The following is a 25,533-nucleotide window of genomic DNA, read 5'->3' as shown; positions in this document are numbered from 1 at the left end:
AAAGTGTTGTTATAAAATGTAGGGTTAAATATATGTCACCCCTTGTAATGTTAGAGAGATTCGGTTTATCCCCATGTAATATTTTTTTTCTTGATTCTCCCTTGTAATGTAATGATTATGTGTCTTTGGCCCCTCAATTGACAAAATGACATGGAATTTTCATGTTTGCTGACGTGACATATCTAGGCGGATTTTCTTTTAATTTTAGTTTATTTTTTAAAAAGAAAATTTTAAATATATATATATATATATATATATATATATATATATATATATATATATATATATATATATATATATATAGTGGATTTTAAAACATTGAAAAAACGTGAAAAATGGTCCTAATGAATTTTAACTGAGGGCCATAACCTTCCTCTTACAGAGGCATCTTACTTCTAGGCCAATTGCTTTAGCTTGTCAATATTCATTTCCTTTTAATGAAACTACTCAAATTGTTTCTTTAAAAAATAAAAAGTCTCAAATGTAGATCATCAGTTTTACAATAATTATTCCATTGCTATTGTATCATCACTGAACTGGAAACAACAAGGTTGAAATTATTATCCCTTAAACTCAAAACCTATAAATCTTTCAACCCTTCAAAACCAGGTAAAGGACCATTAAAGCCATTAGAATGCAACCAAACCTCAGCCAAAGAAGTCATATTCTGCAAAACCTCAATTGACCCATTATGCTTAACATCACTCTTGTGAACATTCAACCACAAAGACTCTACCAATAAACCAGAAAAACACTTTGGCGTTGTTAGCCGAAAAAAATACAAGAACTTACCCTTAATATAAACATTAATGTCGAAGTATTTTTTTGGGTCTATTGGTTGAGTCTTTGTGGTTGAATGTTTACAAGAGTGATGTTAAGTTTAATGTATCAGTTGAGGTTTTGCAGAATATGACTTGTTTGACAGAGGTTTGGTTGCATTCTAATGGCTTCAATGGTGTTGTACCTGGTTTTAAAGGGTTGAAAGATTTAGAGGTTTTAAGTTTAAGGGATAATTATTTCAATGGTATTGTTCCCAGTTCATTGGTGGGGCAATAACAATGAAATAATTATTGTAAAATTGATGATGTTTATTAGAGATTTTTTTTGTAACAAAAGATTGGAATAGTTTCATATAAAGGAAATGGATATTGAGAAGCTCAAGCAGTTGGCCTAGTGGTAAGAAGCCTCAATTAGAGGAAAGCTACGGTCCTCGGTCAAAATATATTGGGACCATTTTTCAATGTTTTGTTATCTAAAATAAAAAATGTATATATTTTATCCCTGCAATGCCAACGAGTTTTGATTTTACCCCTGTAGTTAAAAATAATTAAAAAATTATATTTTTTTATAAAAAAAATTAGAAAAAATAATTTTGAATTTGTTTTTTTAAAGTAAATAAATAAAAAAGCCACATGGATGTTAAAAAATAAATAAAAATGAAAAGAAAAGCCATCTAAATATGTCACGTTGGCAAACATGAAGATTCCATGCCATTTTGTCAGTTGAGGAGCTAAAGAGATAGAATCTTTATATTACAAGGGGAAAATCAAGAAGAAAAAAATATTACCGGGGATGAACCAAATCTCGCTAACATTACAACGGTGACGTATATTTAACTCTTTATTTAATTTTTTAATTAAAAAAGAAATAACATTTCCCCTCGGTTTTATAAAAGAATCGAGGGGTATAGTTACTCTGTTAACCTACAACAAATGTATGCCCTACATTCATAAAGTAACAATGCTTAAGATTATCAACACATCAATCCACAAGAAATCCTCCACATCCAATAATAACGCGAACACTACAGTTATATATATTGGACACTATCTTATGAAACTCAAACATTGATAATGAAATCATTTGTCATAAACATCGTGAAATATAAAGAAGCTTGGAACAAATCTTTGGGATGGATTCCAAATGCAGAAAAAAATTTATTCCAAAGTTGGTGTTCTTACATAATATCTTATCTCTTAACTAAAATTTTATGTCATGTATCTAACCTTTTTTTATGTTATATCAGAAATTAGACGTGCTCAAAATCATTGAACTTGAAAAGCAATGAGTATACAACAAAATCTAGATTTGTTCTTCTTCAAGAATAACACTGACAATGATGAATCAGATTTGTAAAAAATTTGTACTTATAATTTGAAACCAAAATAATGTAACATAAAAACTTTGTATTTTAATAAAAAACTGAAGATTTATAGACAATGTAATTTAATATTTTGTATAAACAATGTAATTTGTATTTTAATAAAAATATATTTTCCCCTCGGTTTTGTTTAGAAACCGAGAGGTATGTGATACTAGTTTTAAAAATATAAAAATAATGTTGGTGGGGATCAAACCAATGACTATTTCAACTATCCCCTGGTTAGTTAGAAACCTACAGGTAAAGTGGCAAGTTTTCATGACGCCCTTTGTTATCTCACTTGTGTAACCAAGGTAAAATCTCTTTCGTGCCCGAGGTAAAATGTGTTTTTGTAGTAGTGTTTGGGAGTCATGACGTTCTTCAACCAACCAAGAAGTTGTTCATCATTGTCTGTCAATCTTCATATGTATGATTTAGTATTTTGCTTCAGTTCTCAACTGTGATGAAATATTCAAAACCCACCTTTGTCCGTAGCATATATCCACCAAGTTTGCAACCTTTGATTATAGGAAATACCAAGGATCTCCACATTGGGTAATTGTCAATGTCGATCTTGACAAAAAAAGTTGATAGAAGATCGTCGTTATTGTTTATTTTTGCAACGAATGTCATGATTAAGATTTTGAATCGAAGTTTTCAAGCAATGTTGCTCTGATGTCAAGTTAAAAAGTATATAATTTGTATAAATTTATTGTGTATTTTATTGGATGACAATGTTTTATTTAATAGGCATTAAGATGATTTCAATAAAACGAGTACTAGGGGTACTCGAACCCAAAATACAAAAACAAAAAAACAACTAAGCCTAAAAACAATCTAGGGGAGAAGAGAACCATTAAAGAAAAGAATGATTAGAGGTGATTTTACAATTAGACTTTAACCACCTCCAAGACATAAAGTTGATAGAGTTCAAGGATTTCTCAAAATTAAAGACTCTTCCTTAAAACAGAATGAAATTCATACATAGCTAAATGTTCCAAGAAATAAGTAGCAAATGTCTTAATCATCAATATAAACAAATCATGCTAACCATAATGTCAATATCCAACTAGTAATAGTGCGATATTTAATTCTAAGATTATTACGATTGCTTCCTCCATTGCGAGGATTGTTGCTTCTTTTTCTGTTATTGGTTTTCGCTCTAAAGCTAACTCCTTTCTCCCTCTGACGGTTTTTGTGGTTCTTAAGCATTTTAAGGTTAAAATTCAGCCTCCTGTTGCTAATAAGATTGTGGAGGTTATTTGGAAAACCCCCCGTGAAATTGGATCAAGATTAACTGTGACAGTGCCTCTTTAAACAACCCAGGGCCTTCGGCTTGTGGCGGCATTTTTAGAAACCACGAGGGTGATTTCTTTGGCGCTTTTTCTTTGTTCTTGGTCCTTCGAGTTCTCTCATTGCCGAACTCTCAAGGGCTATGTCTGCCATTGAGTTCACATATGAGAAGTATTAGAATCACATATGGTTATAGTCTGACTCCATTGTAGTTGTGCAGACTTTAAAACCCCCTTTTAAGGTTCCTTGACATGTTCGTTCTAGATAGATTGATTGTGTTAATATTATCTCCCATAAGTCTTTTGTAGTTTCTCATATTTACAAAGAATCCGATCCTATTTTTTTGACTCTCTTCTTGTTTTTTTAAGAGCTGACTTTGTAAAGAATAGGCTTGGATTGCCCTTCTTTAAATTTTTTTCCAGCTGAGAGGGTTCTTGGTTTATGCCCCCTCTCTTTTTTTGTATCTCTTCTTTTCTTTTTAATGATATTTTGGTTTATAAAAAATAATAATAACTTGTTAATTACAAAACAATATAATTTAGGATTAAATATGTTTTTAGTCTCTATAAAATTGAAAATTTTGTTTTTGATCTCTATTAAAACAAATGACATGTTTTCGTCTATACAAAATTATTATGCATGTAGTTTTAGTCCTACTGTAAAATCAATGTATATTTTTAAATGATTTTTTGCAGACATGTTTAGAGCGTTTTAAAAAATTCTTTGAAAAAAAAGTAACTCAAAATTTGTTTTTTATGTTGAGATTTTCATTACTTTTATCATTATTTTTTAAAAATTTAAAATTTCATATTTAATTCTTCGCATTTTAAAATTTGATAAATAAATATTTTACAGTAGCATAAAAAAATTATTCAAAAAAAAATTAAAAGGTAATTAAACAGTTTTTAAAATTTTAGAAAATAGCAGCGACTAAAACTGCATGCATACAAATTTTTAAAAAATTATTCATCAAAATTATTTTTTCTAAGAACTAAAAATAAGGGTCGCATATTTATAGGGACTTCTGGTATATTTAATCCTATAATCTATGTAATGTATAAATAATTTTTTTTTTTTTTTGGTTACGAAAGACACTCTCTTTGCCTTCTATAGATTTTTATAAATATAAAATTTAATCCAAAAAATTGCTCTAAAATAATAAAAATTTAATTTTCTTTAGTATTCAAACAGAATCCATACATGACTAATTTAGATTCACATGCTTAGTCATATTTAAAAGGTACGTTTTTGTCCCTTTCCAATAATGAATATGTTTTATACATATCAAGGTTCTGTCCTCCTCCATATAGCAAGAAATTCTCAGCCACACACCATTTAGGTAATAAATAATAAATATATATATATATATATATATATATATATATATATATATATATATATATATATATATATATATATATATATATATATATATATATATATATATATATATATATATATATATATATATGTTTTTGCACGGACATGTGTATGTCATTTTCTGAACTTATATAGTTCATTTTATAGTACATATGCTCAGACCTACATGTTTTCCATAAAATTCACCATACATGTATATACCATATGAGGAGTGATCAGAGTTATTAGAAGATATCAGTAATTCTAAGTTTATTCTGTTTCATAATTTATTAAAAAATAATATATTTTGTCAATTCATCTGTCAAATGAAAAATTAATAGTGAGTAGTTAAATTTTAATAAAATAAAAATTTAAAGCTATTTAATACTTTATTAAATAATTTCAAATAATTTCATATGCTATATTTAATAGTTACAATTTTTAAATTTATTTAAAATAAAATAAGTCAAATGTGAAGCTTTGAATTATCCATAGAATAATTGAAACCCCTCTAGAATAATAGTATATATATATAGACTCATATATATATGCTTATCTCAATACGAGTTCCTGCACACATAAACTGAGTTTAAGTTATCCTTTCACAGCAAAAAATATGAGTGACTCAAAGTATACAACCACTGCAAACAATGGTCAGTATGCATATGCAGGTACCACTTCAAGTTGACCAACCATAATATATATTATCTCTCTCACATACACATTTATGTGTGTGTTTGTTGTTTTTAACTAATCTATGTTGCAATCAATTGTTCATCCCTTCTCAGATGATATAAATCTATATTTGTTTCTGCTTGTTGTGTCAGATCAAAAGAAACGCGAGACTGAGCTGGAATTCTCCCCGGAAGAAGAAGATATCATTGCAAAAATGTTTAGATTGGTTGGAAAAAGGTAAAATTTATTATAGCATATATGCTGTTATGCGACTGCAATATTGCGGTTGTGGTTTTGTTTAGAATTATTTGTGAACTGAAAATTATAATAAAAACTGCATAGTCGCAATATAATTCTTGTTTTTTTACCATAAATTTTAGAAATGATTTTAAAAAATTAGATCGGCTGCAAGGCGGCAATATATTTCTTGTTTTTTTATAATAAATTTCAAAAATAATTTTAAAAAGCTAGAAATATTTATTGGAGGATTCATAATGAAATAAGTATTGGAATTTAAATATGAAATAATGAAGCATAAAATAAATACAAAATAAAATATTTTATACTAATAAAAATAAATTCATAATTACATCTATTGCAATTTGTTTGACATGTTAATTGTAGATGGCATCTCATTGCTGGAAGAATTCCTGGAAGAACAGCTGAAGATATTGAAAAGTATTGGAATTCAAAGTTCTCTTCATCAACTGCATGTTAAATGCTATAGCTGATTCTCACATTCTTCTGCCTAAGTACCATTCTAAGTTCCTTTTACTTTTCACAATTAATATGCATGCTTTGAGATTGAGTAACTTATTATGCAGTTATTGTTATAAAGATCCCTACACTGTATCCAATATGCATGATGTAATAAAGATCTGTTGGGTGATTTTATTTTATTTTTGGTATGTGATAAGTGATTTTCTTTAACCATGCCCCTTTTGGGAAAAATGGCCTTGATAGGTTTAGAGCTTGATTCTAAAGAGATAGAGTTTAATTTACAGAAAAAAAAATAAATAAAAAGATAGTGATAAATTTTCAATTTAATTTTGTAAACGACTAGGGTTTTAGGTCTCAAACATTTGAGCTTAAAAAAGACTTCAATTTATTTATTTATTTTGTTATAATAAAATATAATGACATATTAAACACATAAATTATCATAGTTTAGTTGTTAGAATTTAAGTCTCTTTTCTTTTTGGTATTGAGTTAAACTCTTAGCAACCACAAATTTATTATTTTAAAATATGTTTTAAAGATTTATTTAAAAATATATTTTAAAAATTCATTTAATAATTTTCTTTAGACCTTCAAATGGGTTAGACCGAGCCTAAAAAAGATAAAAAAGTAAAGATAGATATGACATAGGAAGATAAAGTTTCACTTTATATGTGTTTTGATGTGCATTTGATAAGAAATAAATGGACTTCAAATTCAATTCTTGAGAGCAAAATTTTTTAGTATATTTTCATATTATTATAATAAAGATAAATTAGATAAATTGTTAATACTATAAATTAGTAATTAAAATAAAATAAGATTAGTAATTTCACAAACAATCATCCATTCTAAAGCAAAAATATAGGAGATTCAAGTAATCGGTTTTCATCAAAAATCGTTTCAAAAACCATTCAAAAGACTCCAGTAAATTCACTAAAATTCTTGATAAATTACTATTGTCCAAGACCCAATTCAATTTTTCAAAAATAAAACTTTTTATACAACACTCGCTAAGCGAGGCTCTAAGTTCGCTAAGCGAACATGCAGAAAAATTCTGCTACTGTTCGCTACTGTCACAACCCCTAAATCCCTCAAAACTCCATCTTAGACAGTCCGATTTTACGGAAAAATCATATATTCATGCTCCTCTAATCATATAACATCTACTGGAACCTTAAAAATACGATTCTACGACGTCACTTTCGACACCAATTTTACCGTCAAAACACGAAATTTCACGAAACAATAACAACACCAATTATCATGCAATATAAGTCATACAATACGCATACACCACATAACAACAAGAATCATAATCAAACATGCATCAATTTCATCAATTGCATAGAATTTCTCATCAAAACCTAAGTTATCAATATAAACCTAAAACCCCGTTCCTACATACAAATTATCATACTCAACCTTATATAGTTAGAACCCCACCCTTACCTTGGATTGAATGTGCTCTACTCTTTCAATGGAATCCTGCCCTAACCTCTTTGTGCCTCTTCTCCTCTTTCACATTCTCTCAAAAACTCTCCATCTTCTCTATTTTCCCAATTCTTTTTTCTCTTATTTTATTAATTTCTTACTAACTTTCATCACTCTAATGGGCTTAACAACACACCCCTCCCCAATTCTAATGCTAACACCATAATAGGCCCAATTACCTAATCAATCATCTATTCTATTATTATTATTATTATTATTATTATTATTATTATTATTATTATTATTACTATTATTATCCATTTATATACTAAAATAGCACAAATACCAATATCTAGCCACACGTTCATGTTTCTACACTTTTAGGCATACACCCCTCCAAAAACATAAATTAATCACAATTTCACCAAATAGTTCACAATCAATTAATTAATTAAATAATTAAATAAATTAAACGGGCTTTACACTAATCGAGGTGAATAGTGGTTTGTTATTAGATAAAAAATAAAATATGAAGAAATACACCAGTTTTTCTTTGGGTGAGGTGAAAGTGTTGTTATTAAATGTAGGATTAAATATACATCACTCTCGGTAAAGTTAGTGAGATTCAATTTATTCCCGTGTAATATTTTTTTCTTGATTCCCCCCTTACAATGTAAAGATTATGTGTCTTTGGCCCCTTAATTGACAAAATGACATGGAATCTTCATGTTTGCTGACGTGACATATCAGGCGTTTTTCTTTAAATTTTTATTTATTTTTTAAAATTCAACGTGGCTTTATTTATTTATTTTTTAAATAGAAAATTTTAAACATTAGGACAATTGCTTTAACTTGTCAATATTCATTTCCTTTTAATGAAACTACTCAAATGTTTTCTTACAAAAATTAAAAAAATCTCAAATGAACATCATCAATTTTACAATAATTATTCCATTGCAACTACCCCACCATTGAACTAAAAACAACACCATCGAAATAACTATCCCTTAAACTCAAAACCTCTAAATTTATCAACCCTTCAAAACCAAGAAAATGACCATTAAATCCATTAGAATGCAACCAAATCTCAACCAAAGAAGTCATATTCTGCAAAACCTTAAGTAACCCACTAAGCTTAACATCACTCTTGTGAACATTCAACCACAAAGACTCAACCAATAACAAGAAAAACACTTCGGCGTTGTTAGCAGAAAATATACAAGAACTTACCCTTAATATTAACATTGTTAGTAGAATTTTTTTGAAGCAAAGAATCATCTTTAAGAGAAACAAGATGCTTTTGTGTTGCTTCGACTTGTGGATGCTAGGAAATGAAGGCTTCTACGTTGCTTCGATTTGTAGTTTCGAAGCAGAAGGAATCTGTGATGTTGAGGAAGGCATTTGTTTTTTTATTTGTCTGTTGTTGATTTTCCAGATATGTGTCTAGTGTTTGAAGAATTTATGCGATTGGTTCCATTAATAAAATTCTTGTTGCATAAGGGTGGTTTGTTGGGAGAATGATGAGAGAGTTGAATTGTAAAATTTGTAAGATAACAATATAGAATGGAGTAAATTAACACAAATAACGAGTGGCCGAGTGGTAAAAATTATGTGTTATGTTACAAAGGTTCTTGTGGTAAGGCCCCTCTGCAAGAGGGAGGCTATGGCCCTAGGTTCAAAACCTATTGGGACCATTATCCATTGCAATGTTACCAAATTTTGATTTACCCTCTCATAATAAAATATACGTGTAAAAAAATCCACAAATTGAAGTAATGCAGAAGTATCCTATTTCTCTTAAAGAGGCTTCATCACTTCAGAATTTTTCTACTAACAATGCTAATAGTAAGGGTAAGTTCTTATATATTTTTTTGTTAACAATGCTGGAGTGTTTTTTATGGTATATTGACGTGGAGTTCTTATATATTGAACCCTATATATATTGACAATGCTAATAGTAAGGATAAGTTCTTATATATTGATGTGGCGTGCCACGTAGGCCTCCGTTAGTCGAATCTAACGGGAGAGACGAAAAATATTGCGAGAACCATTGTTTGAAGAAATTTTTTGTAGGAACTAAAATTGAAGGTTGTCAAATTTATAGAGACTAAAAACATATTGAACCACATATATATATATATATATATATATATATATATATATATATATATATATATATATATATATATATATATATATATATATATATATATATATATATATTTACCCTTACAAGTTTTGATTTACCCTACTTGTATTAAAAATAATAAAAAAAATGTGTTAACAGTAATATATATATATATATATATATATATATATATATATATATATATATATATATATATATAAAACAAATTAGAAAAAATAATTTAATTTTTTTTTAAAAAATAAATAAACCACTTGGATTTTAAGAAATAAATAAAAATAAAAAAAAAAGTCATTTGGACATGCCACAAATTTATACCCTACATTCATAAAGTAACAACACTTAAGATTGCCAACACATCAATCTACAAAAAATTATATACATCCAATAAAAACGTGAACACTGTCACTATATATATAGATTGGACGCTATCTTGTGAAACTCAAACAATGATAATGAGAGCATTTGCCATAAAACAATGAAATTTAAAGAAGCGTGAAACAAATCTATGGGATGGATTGTAAGTTCAGAAAAACTTGTTCTAAGGTTGATGTTCTTACATAATATCTTATCTCTTAATTGAAATTTTATGCTATGTATCTAACTTTTTTTTATTTTTTATGTTATATCAGAAATTGGATTCGTGTAAAACTACTGAACTTGAAAAGCAATGGATATGCAACAAAATTTAGATTTGTTCTTCTCTAAGAATAATAGGGACAATGATAAATAAGATTTATCAAAAATTTGTACTTGTAATTTGAAACAAAAACAATGTAACATAAAAAACCGAAAATTCGTAAACATTGTAATTTAATGTTTTGTGTAAACAACATAATTTGTGTTTTTTTTTAAAAATTATTTTCCCCTCGATTTTGGTTAGAAACTGAGAGATATGTGGCGTTAGTTTTAAAAATATAAAAATATTGTTGGGGATCAAACCAATGGCCATTTCAACTATCCCTTCGGTTAATCAGAAACCGAGGAGTGAAGTAGCAAATTTTCGGACGCCCTTCATTATCTTGCTTTTGTAACCGAGATAAAATCTCATTTGCTCCCAAGGTAAAATGTATTTTTTTTTATAGTAGTGTTTGGGAGTCACGGAGTTCTTCAACAAACCAAGATGTTGTTAATCATACTCTTGTCAATATTCATATGTATGATTCAATATTTTACTTGAGTTCTCAACTTTGATAAAATCATCAAGACACATCTTTGTCCGTAGCATGTATCCATCAAATTTTCAACTTTTGATTATAGGCAATATCAAGGATCTCCACATTGGGTAATTGTCTATGTCCAGCTTGACACAAACAATTGATAGAAGATCATCTTTATTGTTTGTTTTTGCAACAAATGTCATGATTAAGATTTTGAATTGAAGTTTTCAAGCAATGTTGCTCTGATGTCAAGTTAAAAAGTATATAATTTGTATAAAGAATTTTTTTTCACCCACCTCCCAACCTTCTTGCCCACCCATGGTGAATTTACCACAATACCCCTTGTTTCGGAAGTTCATTTCCGAAACTGTACTTTTTTTTAAAAAAAAGGTGATTTCGGAAATGCATCTCCGAAAACGTGTTTTTTTTAATATAAAATATTGATTTCGGAGATGCATCTCCGAAATAAAGTTACATTTTCAGAAAATGTGGTGTTTCGGAAGTTCATCTCCGGACGCACCCCCCTTGGGGAATTCGGAAATGAACTTCCGAAAATATGTCTGGACAGAAGAAAATGAAAAACAACAACAATTCGCTTTATTTAATCGGGTGAAGATTACAACGATAATATTACATATAATTAAAGTTACATATTGTTGAACACAGGTAGGTGGGGATGAGTCAACATTTTGATAACATCGTCCGCCGATCTTTGAAGTTTCGCGTCCAACTCGATCGGGCCCTTCGAAGAAAATCGGTCGAACATTGTCCACAAAACCGCCAAATCTTCGTCGTTCTTGATCTCAAAAGGTGTGAACTTAATGCCTCCCTCGTCGTTAAGCGATGGCGAGCGGTACTCGAGCTTGACAACCTTTCGATTCTCGGGATAGCGCAAAAGCGTGTTGAGCGACGGTATCAACTCCGCAAACGGCGTGTCGCGCGAGAAGCGAAATTGGAACGGCATCGGGTAGCCGGTTTCAAAGTAGACGAATGCTAGGTGGGGGTAGGTATGTGTCATTTGTGTTTTGTGGTGTGGAGAGGATGAAGAAGAGTGTGTATTTATAGACTTATTGGAGCATTGATGTCCTAACAAACCTTATCATGCCTCAGGGGACATTTCGGAAATGAACTTCCGAAAATAGGCTCCAGACATGTATATTTCGGAAGTTCATTTCCGAATTATGCAGAAACAGACATAAATTTTGCATTTTGTTGATTGCTTAGTGTGTTGTCTAAATTGAACATATGGAATTGACATTAACCATAAATTAGACAAGCAAGTCATAAAACATAATTATATTATACATGTATTGAATCGGTCCGATTTTACATGATAAACAACAATACATACAAAAAACGATCCGGAACAAACTAAAATTCACCGAACCAATCGGTGGATCCTAAGTCCAAAATAGGCTCATTCTTCGACCGCTCTCTATTTTGCTCGCGCTCTTGGCTCATCATTTCTTCAAACTCCGCCATTCTTGAAACAAAAGGATCCGGCCAAGTTTCCGCCTTATTTGAACGATGTGCGGTCCATTGACAACAAGTAGCCGGTATAGGACACCCCGGTTTCAAAAACACTTGGACGAAGTGCCGCGATCGTAGTGAAATAGGGAATGAAATAAGTGATGTTTACCTGAAATTGTAGCTTTTTATGCTCCCTTTAACGTGATCAACGGTTTGAAACTTGATTTTAGGACGGAAAATGGATGGAGATTGATTGGGTTTTGTGGAGGGTTTGGAAAAGTGTTGGAGAAAAATGATGAAATAGTGAAGGAGGGAAATTTGTATATGCAGAAATATTTTCGAAAATGAACTTCCGAAATATTAACGGTTTTGACATCTTCGGAGGTTCATTTCCGAAGACAAAAAAAAAATTCAAAAAAAAAAGCGCTTCGGAAGTTCATTTCCGAAGCAGGGGTAGTTTTGGTTTTTCGCTGGGGGTCACCCCCATAGGGAGGTGGCTAAAGAAAAAATCTTGTATAAATTAATTGCGTATTTTATTAGATGATAATGTTTTTAGTTTTAATAAGCTACGAGATGGTTCTAATAAAACGAGTACTAGAGGTACTCGAACACAAAAAACAAAAAAAAAAAACGACTCACCGTAAAAACATTCTAAGAAAAAAGAGAACCATTCAAGAAAAAAATAATTAGAGGTGATTTTACAATTATACTTTAACCGCCTCCAAAATATAAACTTGATAGAGTTTAAATATTCCTCAAAACTAAAGATTCTTCCCTAAAACATAATGAAATTCCTACATAAACAAATGTTTCAAGAAGTAGCTACATAAACAAATGTTTCAAGAAGTAGCTAACCAATGTCTTAATCATCGATATACAAGAATCATGCTAACCATAATATCATAATCCAACTAGTAACTTGTTAATTACAAATCAATATAATCTATGTAATGTATAAATAACTCTTTTTATGGGTACAAGTATAAATAGTTATTCTATCAATGAAAGACACTTTCTTTGCCTTCTATCAATTTTTATAAATATAAAATTTAATCCGAAAAATTACTCTAAAATAATAAAAAAAAAAAATTTTCTTCAATATTCAAAGAGAATCCATATATGACTAATTTAGATTCACATGCTTATATTTAAAAGGTACGTTTTTGTCCCTTTCTAATAATGTATATGTTTTATGCATGTCAGGCTATGTTTTCCTCCATATAGCAAGAAACTCAGCTAGGGCTGATAAAAGGGGCCGTTAGCCCTGCACCCATTCCATGTTAAATTCGTCAAAAAGTGAATGGGATAAGAAAATCCGTCAAATAAATGGGCATAAAAGTCAAATAAATGGGCATAAAAATCATATCCGTTCCGTTAAAATGGCGGATTGACGCGTGGTAGACTTGTTTGCCTATTTTATTATTTATTTTTCATTCATTTCTTTAATAGATTAATAATTTTTTTATATTTTAATTAAAGTTTTCAATTATTTTTTAGACCTATTTTTATCACTAGTACAAAAACATTAATATAATTTTAAAATTTACACCCAATATATTAAAAACGGGTGTAAATGAGAAATATGGTGGCAATTTTGTAAATAAAATGGCATTTTAAGCATTATCAGGTGACAAAATACACCTTATTTTCTAAAAACGGGTTTAAATTAAAAATATTACTATAATCAAATCTCAATTACACCCTTTAAACTAAAAACGGGTGTAAATTTTTATAAACTAAAATTTTTTATTTAATTTTACAACTTAAAATATGTAATCTATATGACATTTTAACAAATAATTTAAACATTATTAACAATTTAATGAGTCTAAATTTCTTAAGTTAATAAAATAATTTAAACATTATTTACAAATTAATAAGTAAATATTAACTTATAGGATTGAACAAAACTCTCAACGTTATTCTAACTAGCGCTTGTTTACCAGTTTTCTGGGTAAACAGTAGTGTATAAAATTTTAATGGTAACAAAAATGAAAATTATTGAAAATATAATTATAAAATTTAAGAGTTAAAGTTTAAAAAATGAAAAGATATATTATTTGGTTTAGGTGATATTTTTTAATAATAATTAAATCAATTTAATTTGAAAAACTATGAGAGAATGACACGTCATCTGAAAAGCTATGAGAGAATGACACATCATTCTAAAGCTAGGGTTTTGTCTAGGGTTGCCATCATGACAACCTTACATTTATATTAAGTAGATTTCATAGCAGTTTTCAACCAAACTCTTCTAAACCCAGTTTTCAACCAAACTCTTCTAAACCCAGTTTTCAACAAATTTCATAGTCTTCTCAAATCTTCCATTCTCCTTCTCCAACATTGAAACCCTAACCTTCTCTGAAACATAGTCTTCCCAAATATTCCCTTAATCGAAATTCCGAATAACATTCAGAAATAACAGAAAACCCTGAATCGTGAAGAACCATGGCGAAGAGTATGTTTATCCAAACGCAATCCACTCCGAATCCAGAATCTCTCATGTTTCATCCCGGTAAGGCGGTTATGGATATCGGAAGCGCCGATTTCCCTAACGCTCGTTCCGCCTTGAATTCTCATCTCGCCAAATCACTCTTCGCTATTGACGGTACTTCCCTCGCTCTATCTTCATTCCTTCTAATTCTCTCGACAATGCCCCATCCTCATCAGTAGTAGCAGGAGTGCTATTGAGTTCACTCCCAGAGAGGTACGAGAAATTACACGTTCAATTTCACAAACGTTAAACGCAAGGAATCCAATTTAGAGTAACCGGATTGAATTTCCTTTTTTTCTGATTCAGTCATTTGATTCCTCTCCTAATTGATTATTTTTTTTTTCTTTAGGGTTGGAATTATGAAAGGGTTGTTATGCGGTGAAGGTTGCTGATGATGGATGTTGTAGTTGAAGCTCAGAACTGAGTTGTGGAGGAATGTTTGGATGTTGCAATTCAGTGAAGTAGATGCAGATTGTTGGGAAGTTGCGAGTTGATGTGTTTATTTTTGTTGAAATTGGCAAGTACGGGTTTCGGTTCTGATTGCATTTTGGTGACACTAAACGCGGGTTGAGTTCGATTGAAAAATGGGTGAGGATGCGGAGTTTGTTGAAGGTGAAATCGAGTCCAGATGTGAAGCCTAGGAAAAATCAGGTGCGGATTACTCTGAAGTTTATTTTGGTAAGCATTTGAAAGTGTATGCATAGAGTGCAGTGTGGACAACATTGATTTTTAAAGTTGTGACCTATAAAAAGTTTTTCTTTCTTAATTTTCCTAATTGAAATACTCACAAAGGTAAAGCAAGTTATTTCTATGTCATTCATGTATATATTTGCAACTTTATCATGCTGATGTAAGTAAGTTTCTACACCGCTTCTACTTGTGGCATCCGTTTATCATATAACTGAACTTCATAAGCTCCAAAATGTACGCAAGTGGATGCAAGCAACACTAGTTGACTTTTATATCAATGTTGTGGCTCTAGCAGCAAATCTACATTTTATTAATCTTAGTAGCTCTAAATTATTTTCACTGACTTTGCGGATTAATATTCAAGAAGTTCTGTTTGTCCACAAATAGATTTTAAGACACTCTGTTGACATTATTATTATTTTTGTGCTTATAACAGAAAGACTTATTCTATGAAATTGTCAATACTCCTCTCCTTGACCTATTTTATGACTGACTAGGGGTCACAACATTGTTATTTCAGGGTGAAGATTGGATTGATGAAGCTGAACTTGATAATTGCAACGAGAGAACAAATAACTGAATTCCCTTAATGCAAATAACTTCTCACTTAGCTATGTAGTATTAGATAGATACATATTACTCTGTTAGAAGGTATGAAATGTAAATGATTTCCATCAATAGAAAAAAACTGATGTTTGGTTTATTTTAAGTTTTCATTTTCAGTTGATGATAAGTTTTCACATAATAAGAAAAATGCTATCTATTTTTATTTTCACTACCGTGCCTCAAGATTTTTTAGAGGTGAGAATGACACAATCTTGTTTCCATTCCAATGTTTTTCTAAAATCACAAAACAAGGAAATAGAATATCAAATTTAAAGTGAAAACTTCATCAACAACAAATTAATGCGAGTAACATTGACTGTGTTGGATACAATATCTATAGTGCCAGGCTTCAAGTATTAACTTTAGTACAATTCTTTATTTTACAGGCTTCGGAAAACACAATTCTCTCTCATTTCTTTGGGATTCTTTTCTCACTAGAATTGTTGAGATCAGTCACATTACCGCCTTCAGAAGCTCTTCCATTTCTCAAGTTTGCATAAGGTGTGTCTCAATTTTGCATAATTGTTTCTAGTGGTTGTTTTCTAAATGAATTGTGTTGAGTCTTGATGCAGCATTTTAAGGCCCTCTTTGTTGGTGGTTGCATCTTATATTTCCAAATTGAAAAGTTGTTAATAAGTGTGAATCATGATAGCTCCTCAACAATTCAAGAACCATGAGCAGATTATCACAGTATCGGGCTTCACCGCACTGTCGACAGTTTGGGAATGTTTGAGTTTGAACCTTGTCACCCTCATAATTGGTCCACAGTAAGTGTAAGAATGGAGAAATTTCAAATTGCAACTCTGAAACTGTTGTATATTAGGCCTGTCATGCAATATAATAGCTTTTTAAACTCAAAATACTGGTTACATGTCTGTCTGTTTAATAAGAGATATTTCCTTCTAATTAACTAGTAGTTGTTCAATGAAGGTTGTGATTAGAAAGCTATCTACGACTCTAAAGTGACATGTATTGATAGAGAATCTGCACTAGAAAGAACATTTAAATTTCTATCTATACAATTTTGTCAGGCTTTAAGAATTAAGTGTTACTATTACTCCTATAGCACACAGTTTGAATGCTTATAAGAACTTATTTAGAGAAATGGTTTTGATGTGTCTTTCTCTTGCAATTGGTTATTAATCTCACATATTTGGCATGCTATTGATTCCTAAACAGGAGTATAACTACCTCCTCAACTTATTTACCTTAAGTACGATATGAAAAAGAAAAGAGGGAGACCTAGGAAGTATGGTCCTGATGTACCTGTTTCTTTGAGGCTCTCTTCTCCTATGTCTGCCACTGATAATTCCATGTCTCCTTCGGAGAAACGGCCTAGAGGATGCCCACCTGGAAGTGGAAGGAAACAACAACTAGCTGCTCTAGGTAAGCATAGATACTTGATTGTATGTATTGTTTAAGGATTTGGCATTGGAATTTGGCATGTTCATTTTAGAGAGAAAGTGTGATTAGTTATTTACGATTATCTGTTAATACAAAAATGTGAAGATATGTTGCTTTTGTTGCTGAAAGCTTTTGTCTATAAAATTGGTCATTGTGAAGTTGTTCACTTGCTAAAAGTTTACTCTATTGAAATTATCGATTTACTAATAGATTAATTTCTTTAGAATTTAGATAGACTGTGACTTTTAGGGACAAAGCATCCTAAGTAGCACTTTCATGGAACTAAATTCTATTTATATTCCAAGATAATTGACGGATGAGGGCAATGATAATTGATAAAATACATGTGCATGTATAATGAACTATTAGGTTGTTGAAATTTAGTGTTATGTTTATTTCTTGAAGTCCTCGTTCAAATTTCTGATATAGATTAAAGCTTCATAATGAATACAAATTAGAAACCATGTGCATGTATAATGAACCATTTTTTTTCAAGTGCTGGAAGAACTGTAGTTTGAAGAAATGTGAATGTTACTAGCCACCCATTTATCAAATAAGACTTTCTTTTAGGAAGTGACTCACAAGACTAACTTTTCTAATATCTCTTTTTGATCTAGAAAACTCAACAGCATTTACAATCATAAGCACAATCTATTCTCGGTTCTAATATCGTTGTTGTTTATTGCCTTTTTGAAATTGAATTTTCAGATTTGTTTTGAACAGATTTTGCAAATTGTGTGTGATCTGTTATATTTATGAGTTAGTATAATTAGTTGTCATTTACTTATACTAACTTGTCACAAACTTACATTGTTGTAGGTTAGCAGTGAAGATGCAGTTAACATGGCTAGGACATTGGCCGTAAAAGAAGGACTCATGGTAATCTTGAAATGTCAATTTCCTACACTTAAAACAAAAAATGTCGGAGAAAACTTCAATCTTTATACATTGGATACATGATTCTTAAATAAATTGCAACAAACTGTTTGCGAATTGCAATTGGAAGTTTGATAGTTTAAATTTTTTTCTAGGTTGGCATATCGTCCGGAGCTAACACGGTTGCACCACTTAGATGGGCTAGTCTTCTTGAGAACAAAGGAAAACTTATTGTGGTAAGAACAATTATCCTTAAAACAGCGTGAAACTTCATTATGCGAGGTCTAATTAGAGATATTATTAAAATATTGTAAAATTTCTGATGACTTGAATTTCAGACTGTTCATCCAAGTTTCGGGGAACGATACTTGTCATCTGTCTTGTACCAAGACCTTAGGACAGAAGCTGAAAACATGCAGCCCGTGTCCATCGATTAATTCTTTCCATGAGTTCTGATTCAACTAGAAACTATAATTTGAGTTTGAAGATAAGATTATACCCGAGAAAGTAGTTTCAATAGGATACATTTGTAAGTGTGGTATTCTATTAATCAGACATGTTGTTTAACATATGGCTAATGTGCCATGAACAATAGGGTTTAGTGCCCCTAGCTGGCTCAAACAATGAATCATGGTGCCAAGGTATAGACGGTCTTGCTTCTTGTTCGGCTGCATACTACCAGCAAGGTGCCAGTTTCGCCAAATGGTAAGTGTATGCTTGCATTGGTACTACTTGTCATGATCATTTTATTAACCATACGAGTTTCTATCGTATATTAGGCGTACTGTCGTGAGCATCCCCAACGGTCTTTCTGCTCTTGCTGTCAAGGAAGCAGCCCGGGATCTTGTTCGCAAGGCTACAATTAGTCAGGTGAGAAAATCACTCCAGTTATATAAATTCTTTCTTTTAATTCATAGTTATTAGTATCACATCAATAAAAGGCAAAAATATGTCCAGGAACCGTAGTTTGTTTAAAACTAAAGATGTGATACTAATAAACATCAATAAAGACCAATAACACTTCCACCCATGACTCTTGTGAGACTTCTCAGATTTGAGAAATATTTGATTAAATCGTCTTCGACTACTGTCTTTAGTTCGGTTGATCCATCATTCGACTAATAGAAAAGTGATGTACTTCATATTTCATTTGTTTGTACTGAATCTTTAATGCAATAAATTATTATTTTAATATTGTTAATTTATTATATGTTGAACTTGTAGATATTTACAGACACGTCACCATATGAAAAAGAGACAATCGACCATATTCGGCAACTTTGGGCTCAAGTATTTTTGCAAATGGTTGAAAATCAAAAGGTTGAGGAGCAAAATCTGCCAGATCAAATGCAAATGGTTGAAGAGGATAAGGAGATAGAAATGTTGCCAAAACAAAAGCCAAAGAAGAAGAAGAAGAAGAAAACTTATATATGAAGAAAGTGTTATGACTTAGTTAAAATATAATTTTGATGTACTTGAAATATTATGACTGCACATGATTTTGTATACTTTTTGGTTAATATTAAAAATATTTTGACTTAGTTAAAATATGATTTTTATAAGTATGATTTTATAGTATTTGTGACTGAAAATAAAATTTAACTAAATGGTGTTTATGAAATTGGGTGTAAATAGATATAATTGCTCATTCATAAATGGCGTATTTACACCCGATTTTTACTAAAATAGGGGGTAATCAAGAACATATTTACACCCGATTTTTATTAAAATAAGGAGTAATTAAAACATAATTAAGCCCAATTACACCCGATTTTTATTAAAATAGGGTGTAATTAAAACGTAATTAAGCCCAATTACACCCAATTTTTATTAAAACAGGGTGTAATTAAAACGTAATTAAGCCCATTTACACCCGATTTTTATTAAAACAGGGTGTAATTAAAACGTAATTACGCCCAATTACACCCGATTTTTATTAAAACAGGGTGTAATTAAAAACATAATTACGCCCAATTACACCCGATTTTTATTAAAACAGGGTGTAATTAAAAACATAATTACGCGCAATTACACCCGATTTTTCTTAAAAATAACGGGTGTAAATTCGTTAGACATTTCTCACCCTGTGGATATACACCCGATTTTTATTAAAAATAATGGGTGTAAATTTAATAAAAAACGGGTGTAAATTAACATTTTTGTACTAGTGTATAAAGCATCTTTTAGACAAATTTTGCCTAAAAAAATGTTACATATAAATAATAAAATCATCAAAAATTTAAATTACTATAACTAACTAAAAAAGGCGGAATTAAGGCGGAATGAACTTAACAAATATGTGAGGCGGGCTTTTGCGAACGACGAATTTTAGCGTTGCGAGTTTAGACGGACAACATGTTTTGATGGAGCGGACTTTAGAAAACGGCAGACCCAAAATCTAAATTCAATCTGCCATTTTTTAACGGATGCGCGGACTGACTTGGCGGGCCACCGCCAATTTTGTCACCCCTATTCTCAACCACACCATTTAGGTGTGATAAATATACATATATGTCTGTTTTTGTACGGACATGTGTATGTCATTTTCTGAACTTAGTTCATTTTATAGTACCTAGGCTATGCTTATCCTAGACCGACATGTCTTTTTTATAAACAAGCTATATTAAAATTCACGCTACATGTATATAATACGAAGAGTGAACAAAGTTATTACTAGAAAACTAATTTTAAGTTTATTTTGTTTAATAATTTATTAGAAATAATAGATTTTGTATTTCATCCATCAATTAAAAAATTATTTGCATATAAAAAATTTTAAATTTCATAAATTTTATAATATAAAAATGTAAAACTATTTAATACTTTATTAAATAATTTCAAATAATTCCATATGTTATAGTTAATAGTCATGAAAAATTATAAATTCATTTAAAAATTTTGTATATTTTTTTTGGACAAATATACATAAATATAAACTAATATTCACTCGAATCATTAATAGTAATTTGTCTAACTTATTGTTTATGATAAATTATAAAATAAAATAAGTCAAATGTGAAGCTTTGAATTATCCATAAAATAATTTAAACTCCTCTCGAATAAGGAAAATTCTTAGTGTATATATAGACACATATATATGCTTATCTCAATACTAAGTTTAAGTTATCCATTCACAGCCGAAAATATGAGTGACTCAACGTATGCAACCACTGCAAACAATGGTCAGTATACTTTCTCACACACACATGTATTTATGTGTGTGTTTTATTTTTAACTAATCTATGTTGCAATCAATTTTTCACCTCTTTGCAAATGATATGAGTCTATATTTGTTTCTGCTTGTTGTGTCAGATCAAAAGAAACGTGAGACTGAGCTGGAATTCTCACCGGAAGAAGAAGATATCATTGCAAAAATGTTTAGATTAGTTGGAAAAAGGTAAAATTTGTTATAACATATCAAGTTATGCGACTGTAATATTGCGGTTGCGGTATTGCTCACAATTATATCACAGATCAATTGTAACTTCACTGTAAATTATAATAAAAACTGCATCGTAACGCTGTAAGAGCCGTATTATATTTTTTGTTTTTTTATCATAAATTTCAAAATAATTTTAAAAAAATAAAAATATTTAGAGGAGAAATCATAACAAAATAGGTATCGGAATTTAAAGATGAAATTATGAAGCATAAAATAAATACTTAATGATATATTTTATACTAATAAAAATAAATTCAATTTACAAATATTGCAATTTGTATCCAACTAAGTGTTTGTGACATGTTAATTGTAGATGGCATCTCATTGCTGGAAGAATTCCTGGAAGAACAGCTGAAGATATTGAAAAGTATTGGAATTCAAAGTTCTCTTCATCAACTGCATGTTAAATGCTATATATAGCTGTTAATCTTTTGTCTATGTACCATTCTATGTTACTTTTACTTTTTACAATTATTATGCATGCTTTGAGGTTGAGTAACTTCTTATTTATTTGTTGTTATAAAGATCCCTACAATGGTATCTTCAAATATGCATGATGTAATAAAGTTCTGTTGTGTGATTTTATTTTTTTGGTCTGTGATAAGTGATTTTCTTTAACCCTGCGCCTTTTGGGGAAAATGGCCTTGATAGGTTTAGAGTTTGATTTACACACAAAAAAAAAAAAATTAGTGATAAATTTTCATCTTTTAATTATTTAATTTTGTAAATGGTTCCCCTCAAACAAGATTAATTTTCTTTTTATTTGTTTGATGACCAACTAAGATAAAGACGAATAAGATAAAAAAAATTAGAGATAGGTATACATGAGGAAGATAAAGTTTCATTTTATATGTGTTTGATTGCATTTGATAAAGAAATAAATGGACTTAGAATTCAATTCTTGAGAGCAACAGTTTTTAGTATATTTTCATGTTATTATAATAAAAAGTAAGTTGTTAATACGATAAATTAGTAATTAAAATAAAATAATATCTATTATTTTATGATATATTATAAGTAAATTAAATGATTCTTATATTTAAATGATAAAACTATTTGAGACAAGTTTAATTGAATTTTCTAATGAAATTTAGATAAATTTTCAGAATTTTATTACTTTTAATAATAATTTTTTTAAAAATTAAATTCTTATTTTTTTTTGATAATCTTCTTAATAATTTTATACTATTTGTGTTTGATGTTTTTAAATTCTTATACCGCTAGAGGCTCTAAGTTTTTTTACAAAGAGTAAAAAGAAATGCAAAACAATGCTGGGTCCTTTAAATCTATAAATATAATTTTTAACAATATTAATTTTATCATTAAAAAAGTTTCTTCTATTTATGAGTAATTCTTCATATATTGAATGATATTAATTTTGTGAATATTAACTGCAATTTTCACAAGTCCATATTTCTTTTTGGTTATATCATTAAAAATTATCCCTAGATAAAATTATACATAATTTTTCAAAGTTAATCATTAATATTTTAAATTTTATAAAATTTAATTTAATATATAATTGTATTGTTTTTCAATTTAAATTTTGAATATTTCAAATTATGTTTTTTTGATTAAGATTAGATGAGAAAATTATCCTCTTAAATTCTGAAAATTGCTAACTCAGATCCACATGTATCATATGATCTTTCCTCACAAATAATAGACTTCTTTTTAGTGGCTCACAAATTGAACTTGCATAAACATAGGTACGACTTGCATATTCTGTTCTGACAAACGTATTTTTTTTATCCAAAATTTTATCCAAACTTTATTAGATTGCATCAATCTATTATATATATATATATATATATATATATATATATATATATATATATATATATATATATATATATATATATATATATATATATATATATATATATATATATATATATATATATATATATATATATATAGAAAATGGATCATGCACTGGCAGTGTAAAATATTTTTACACTGTCAACCAATCACTACCATGCATCCAATTAAAACATTCTTTTATTTAAAAAAAACTTTAATGACATGACACATTCACGACTCCCTATTGGATGACAGTGTAAAATAGTTTTACACTGTCAGTGCACTACCTTTTAACTCATATATATATATATATATATATATATATATATATATATATATATATATATATATATATATATATATATATATATATATATATATATATATATCCCTCATTGATTTTCATTAATATGATGGTAATAATTGATCATTTAATTTAATTATTTTTGGAAATATTTTTTTATATAAAAAATTAATTAAAGTCGTTAGATTAATGATAATCAATGGTTAAGATTTAGAATAAGTGTTCAATACTTACTCTTGAAATATATCCCTCCTCTCATATATATATATATATATATATATATATATATATATATATATATATATATATATATATATATATATATATATATGAGAATGTCTTTTTTATATGAGAATGTGAGAATGAATCTTAACTATTGGATTTTAAAATAAATGGTGGAGATTATGTGTGAAACTTTTCTCTCTCTCCTCCATTATTAAAATAAATGATGTAGGGGAGAGAGAAAAAAAAGATTCATACATAATCTCCACCATTTATTTTAAAATTCAATGGTTCAGATTTATTCTCACATTCTCATATAAAAAAGACATTCTCATATATATATATATATATATATATATATATATATATATATATATATATATATATATATATATATGAAAACATATATATTCTTACATCATAATTGTCAATTTTTCTACTTCTCCTATTGCAACATGAAAACATTTCATATTTAGATTTATGTCCTCTATGTAATCATTATTCTAAAAGTTTTATGATTTTTTCTTCACTCTTTCGACACTTTAATAATTTTTTGTTTTAAAAATTTGGCATATACATAATTCATTCTTTAATCTAAAATTCTAAGGGAAAAAAATTAAATTGTGATCTTTTTTACTTTTTGAAAAATATTATCAAATATAATATTTTTTCCTTTCAAATATTAATCTAAAAGAAGATTATATTTTTGTATTATAATTATAAAACATAAATTTTACATTTATACTCTAGTTGTATTCAATAAATTCACATTTATCTTTAATCAATTCAACATTTACATTATATTTTTATCCAATAAACTAAACAAGGTTTAGTAAAAATTAAATCTTTATTTTTGCCAAATAAAAAAAATCTCCTTTAATTGTAAAAATAAAAAAAGTTGTATGTCTTTAAAAATTAATTTTACATATAAACATTTCTCAAAGAGTGCCCGGTGTCGATAAGAATCTGGAAGAATATTCTGCAGTAGATAGGCAACCCGATAAAGCTGTCATTGGGGTAGTTTATGTTCTATTTTTATTATTGTGAGAAAGTGTTGTGCAAGTTGAAAAGGACGATTATTGTTGTAATTTGGTTAGCAACGACGTGGAGTCTTTGGCTTTTGCATAACGATGTCATTTTTAACGGAGTAACGTTTATCTTTGATGATTTTATGTCGATTATAGTTCTAAAGTCTTGGAACTGATTATGTTCTTTTTGTAAAACTGTCGTTCTAAGCAACTTCTCTATATGGAATACACTTCCCCTTCTCTCTTTAGAAAGTAAGGGGTTGTTTGGTT

At 29.1% G+C, this 25,533-nt stretch overlaps 3 protein-coding genes across 3 annotated transcripts; all 3 read left to right on the top strand.

Moving 5' to 3' along the window:
• The first annotated feature begins 5,314 nt into the window (after nucleotides 1–5,314).
• LOC131630996 (MYB-like transcription factor ETC1) lies at nucleotides 5,315–6,366 on the top strand. The gene is made up of 3 exons (XM_058901758.1): nucleotides 5,315–5,463; nucleotides 5,620–5,704; nucleotides 6,092–6,366. Exons 1-3 carry the CDS (start codon nucleotides 5,409–5,411, stop codon nucleotides 6,183–6,185), a joined length of 234 nt encoding a protein of 77 aa, XP_058757741.1. The 5' UTR covers nucleotides 5,315–5,408; the 3' UTR covers nucleotides 6,186–6,366.
• Nucleotides 6,367–12,967: 6,601 nt separating this feature from the next.
• LOC131630998 (bifunctional L-3-cyanoalanine synthase/cysteine synthase 2, mitochondrial-like) lies at nucleotides 12,968–18,901 on the top strand. The gene is made up of 4 exons (XM_058901760.1): nucleotides 12,968–12,994; nucleotides 18,408–18,467; nucleotides 18,620–18,700; nucleotides 18,803–18,901. The coding sequence occupies exons 1-4, from the start codon at nucleotides 12,968–12,970 to the stop codon at nucleotides 18,899–18,901; spliced, it is 267 nt and encodes an 88-aa protein (XP_058757743.1).
• A 2,593-nt stretch (nucleotides 18,902–21,494) lies between these two features.
• Nucleotides 21,495–22,752, top strand: LOC131630995 (MYB-like transcription factor ETC3). The gene is made up of 3 exons (XM_058901756.1): nucleotides 21,495–21,646; nucleotides 21,777–21,861; nucleotides 22,220–22,752. The coding sequence occupies exons 1-3, from the start codon at nucleotides 21,562–21,564 to the stop codon at nucleotides 22,311–22,313; spliced, it is 264 nt and encodes an 87-aa protein (XP_058757739.1). The 5' UTR covers nucleotides 21,495–21,561; the 3' UTR covers nucleotides 22,314–22,752.
• Nucleotides 22,753–25,533: the final 2,781 nt, after the last annotated feature.

This window comes from Vicia villosa, unplaced genomic scaffold (assembly GCF_029867415.1).
Source record: "Vicia villosa cultivar HV-30 ecotype Madison, WI unplaced genomic scaffold, Vvil1.0 ctg.000758F_1_1, whole genome shotgun sequence".
NCBI lineage: Eukaryota > Viridiplantae > Streptophyta > Magnoliopsida > Fabales > Fabaceae > Vicia > Vicia villosa.
The sequence above is the reverse complement of the archived record's forward strand: the minus strand, read 5'-3'. Positions and strand labels throughout refer to the sequence as shown.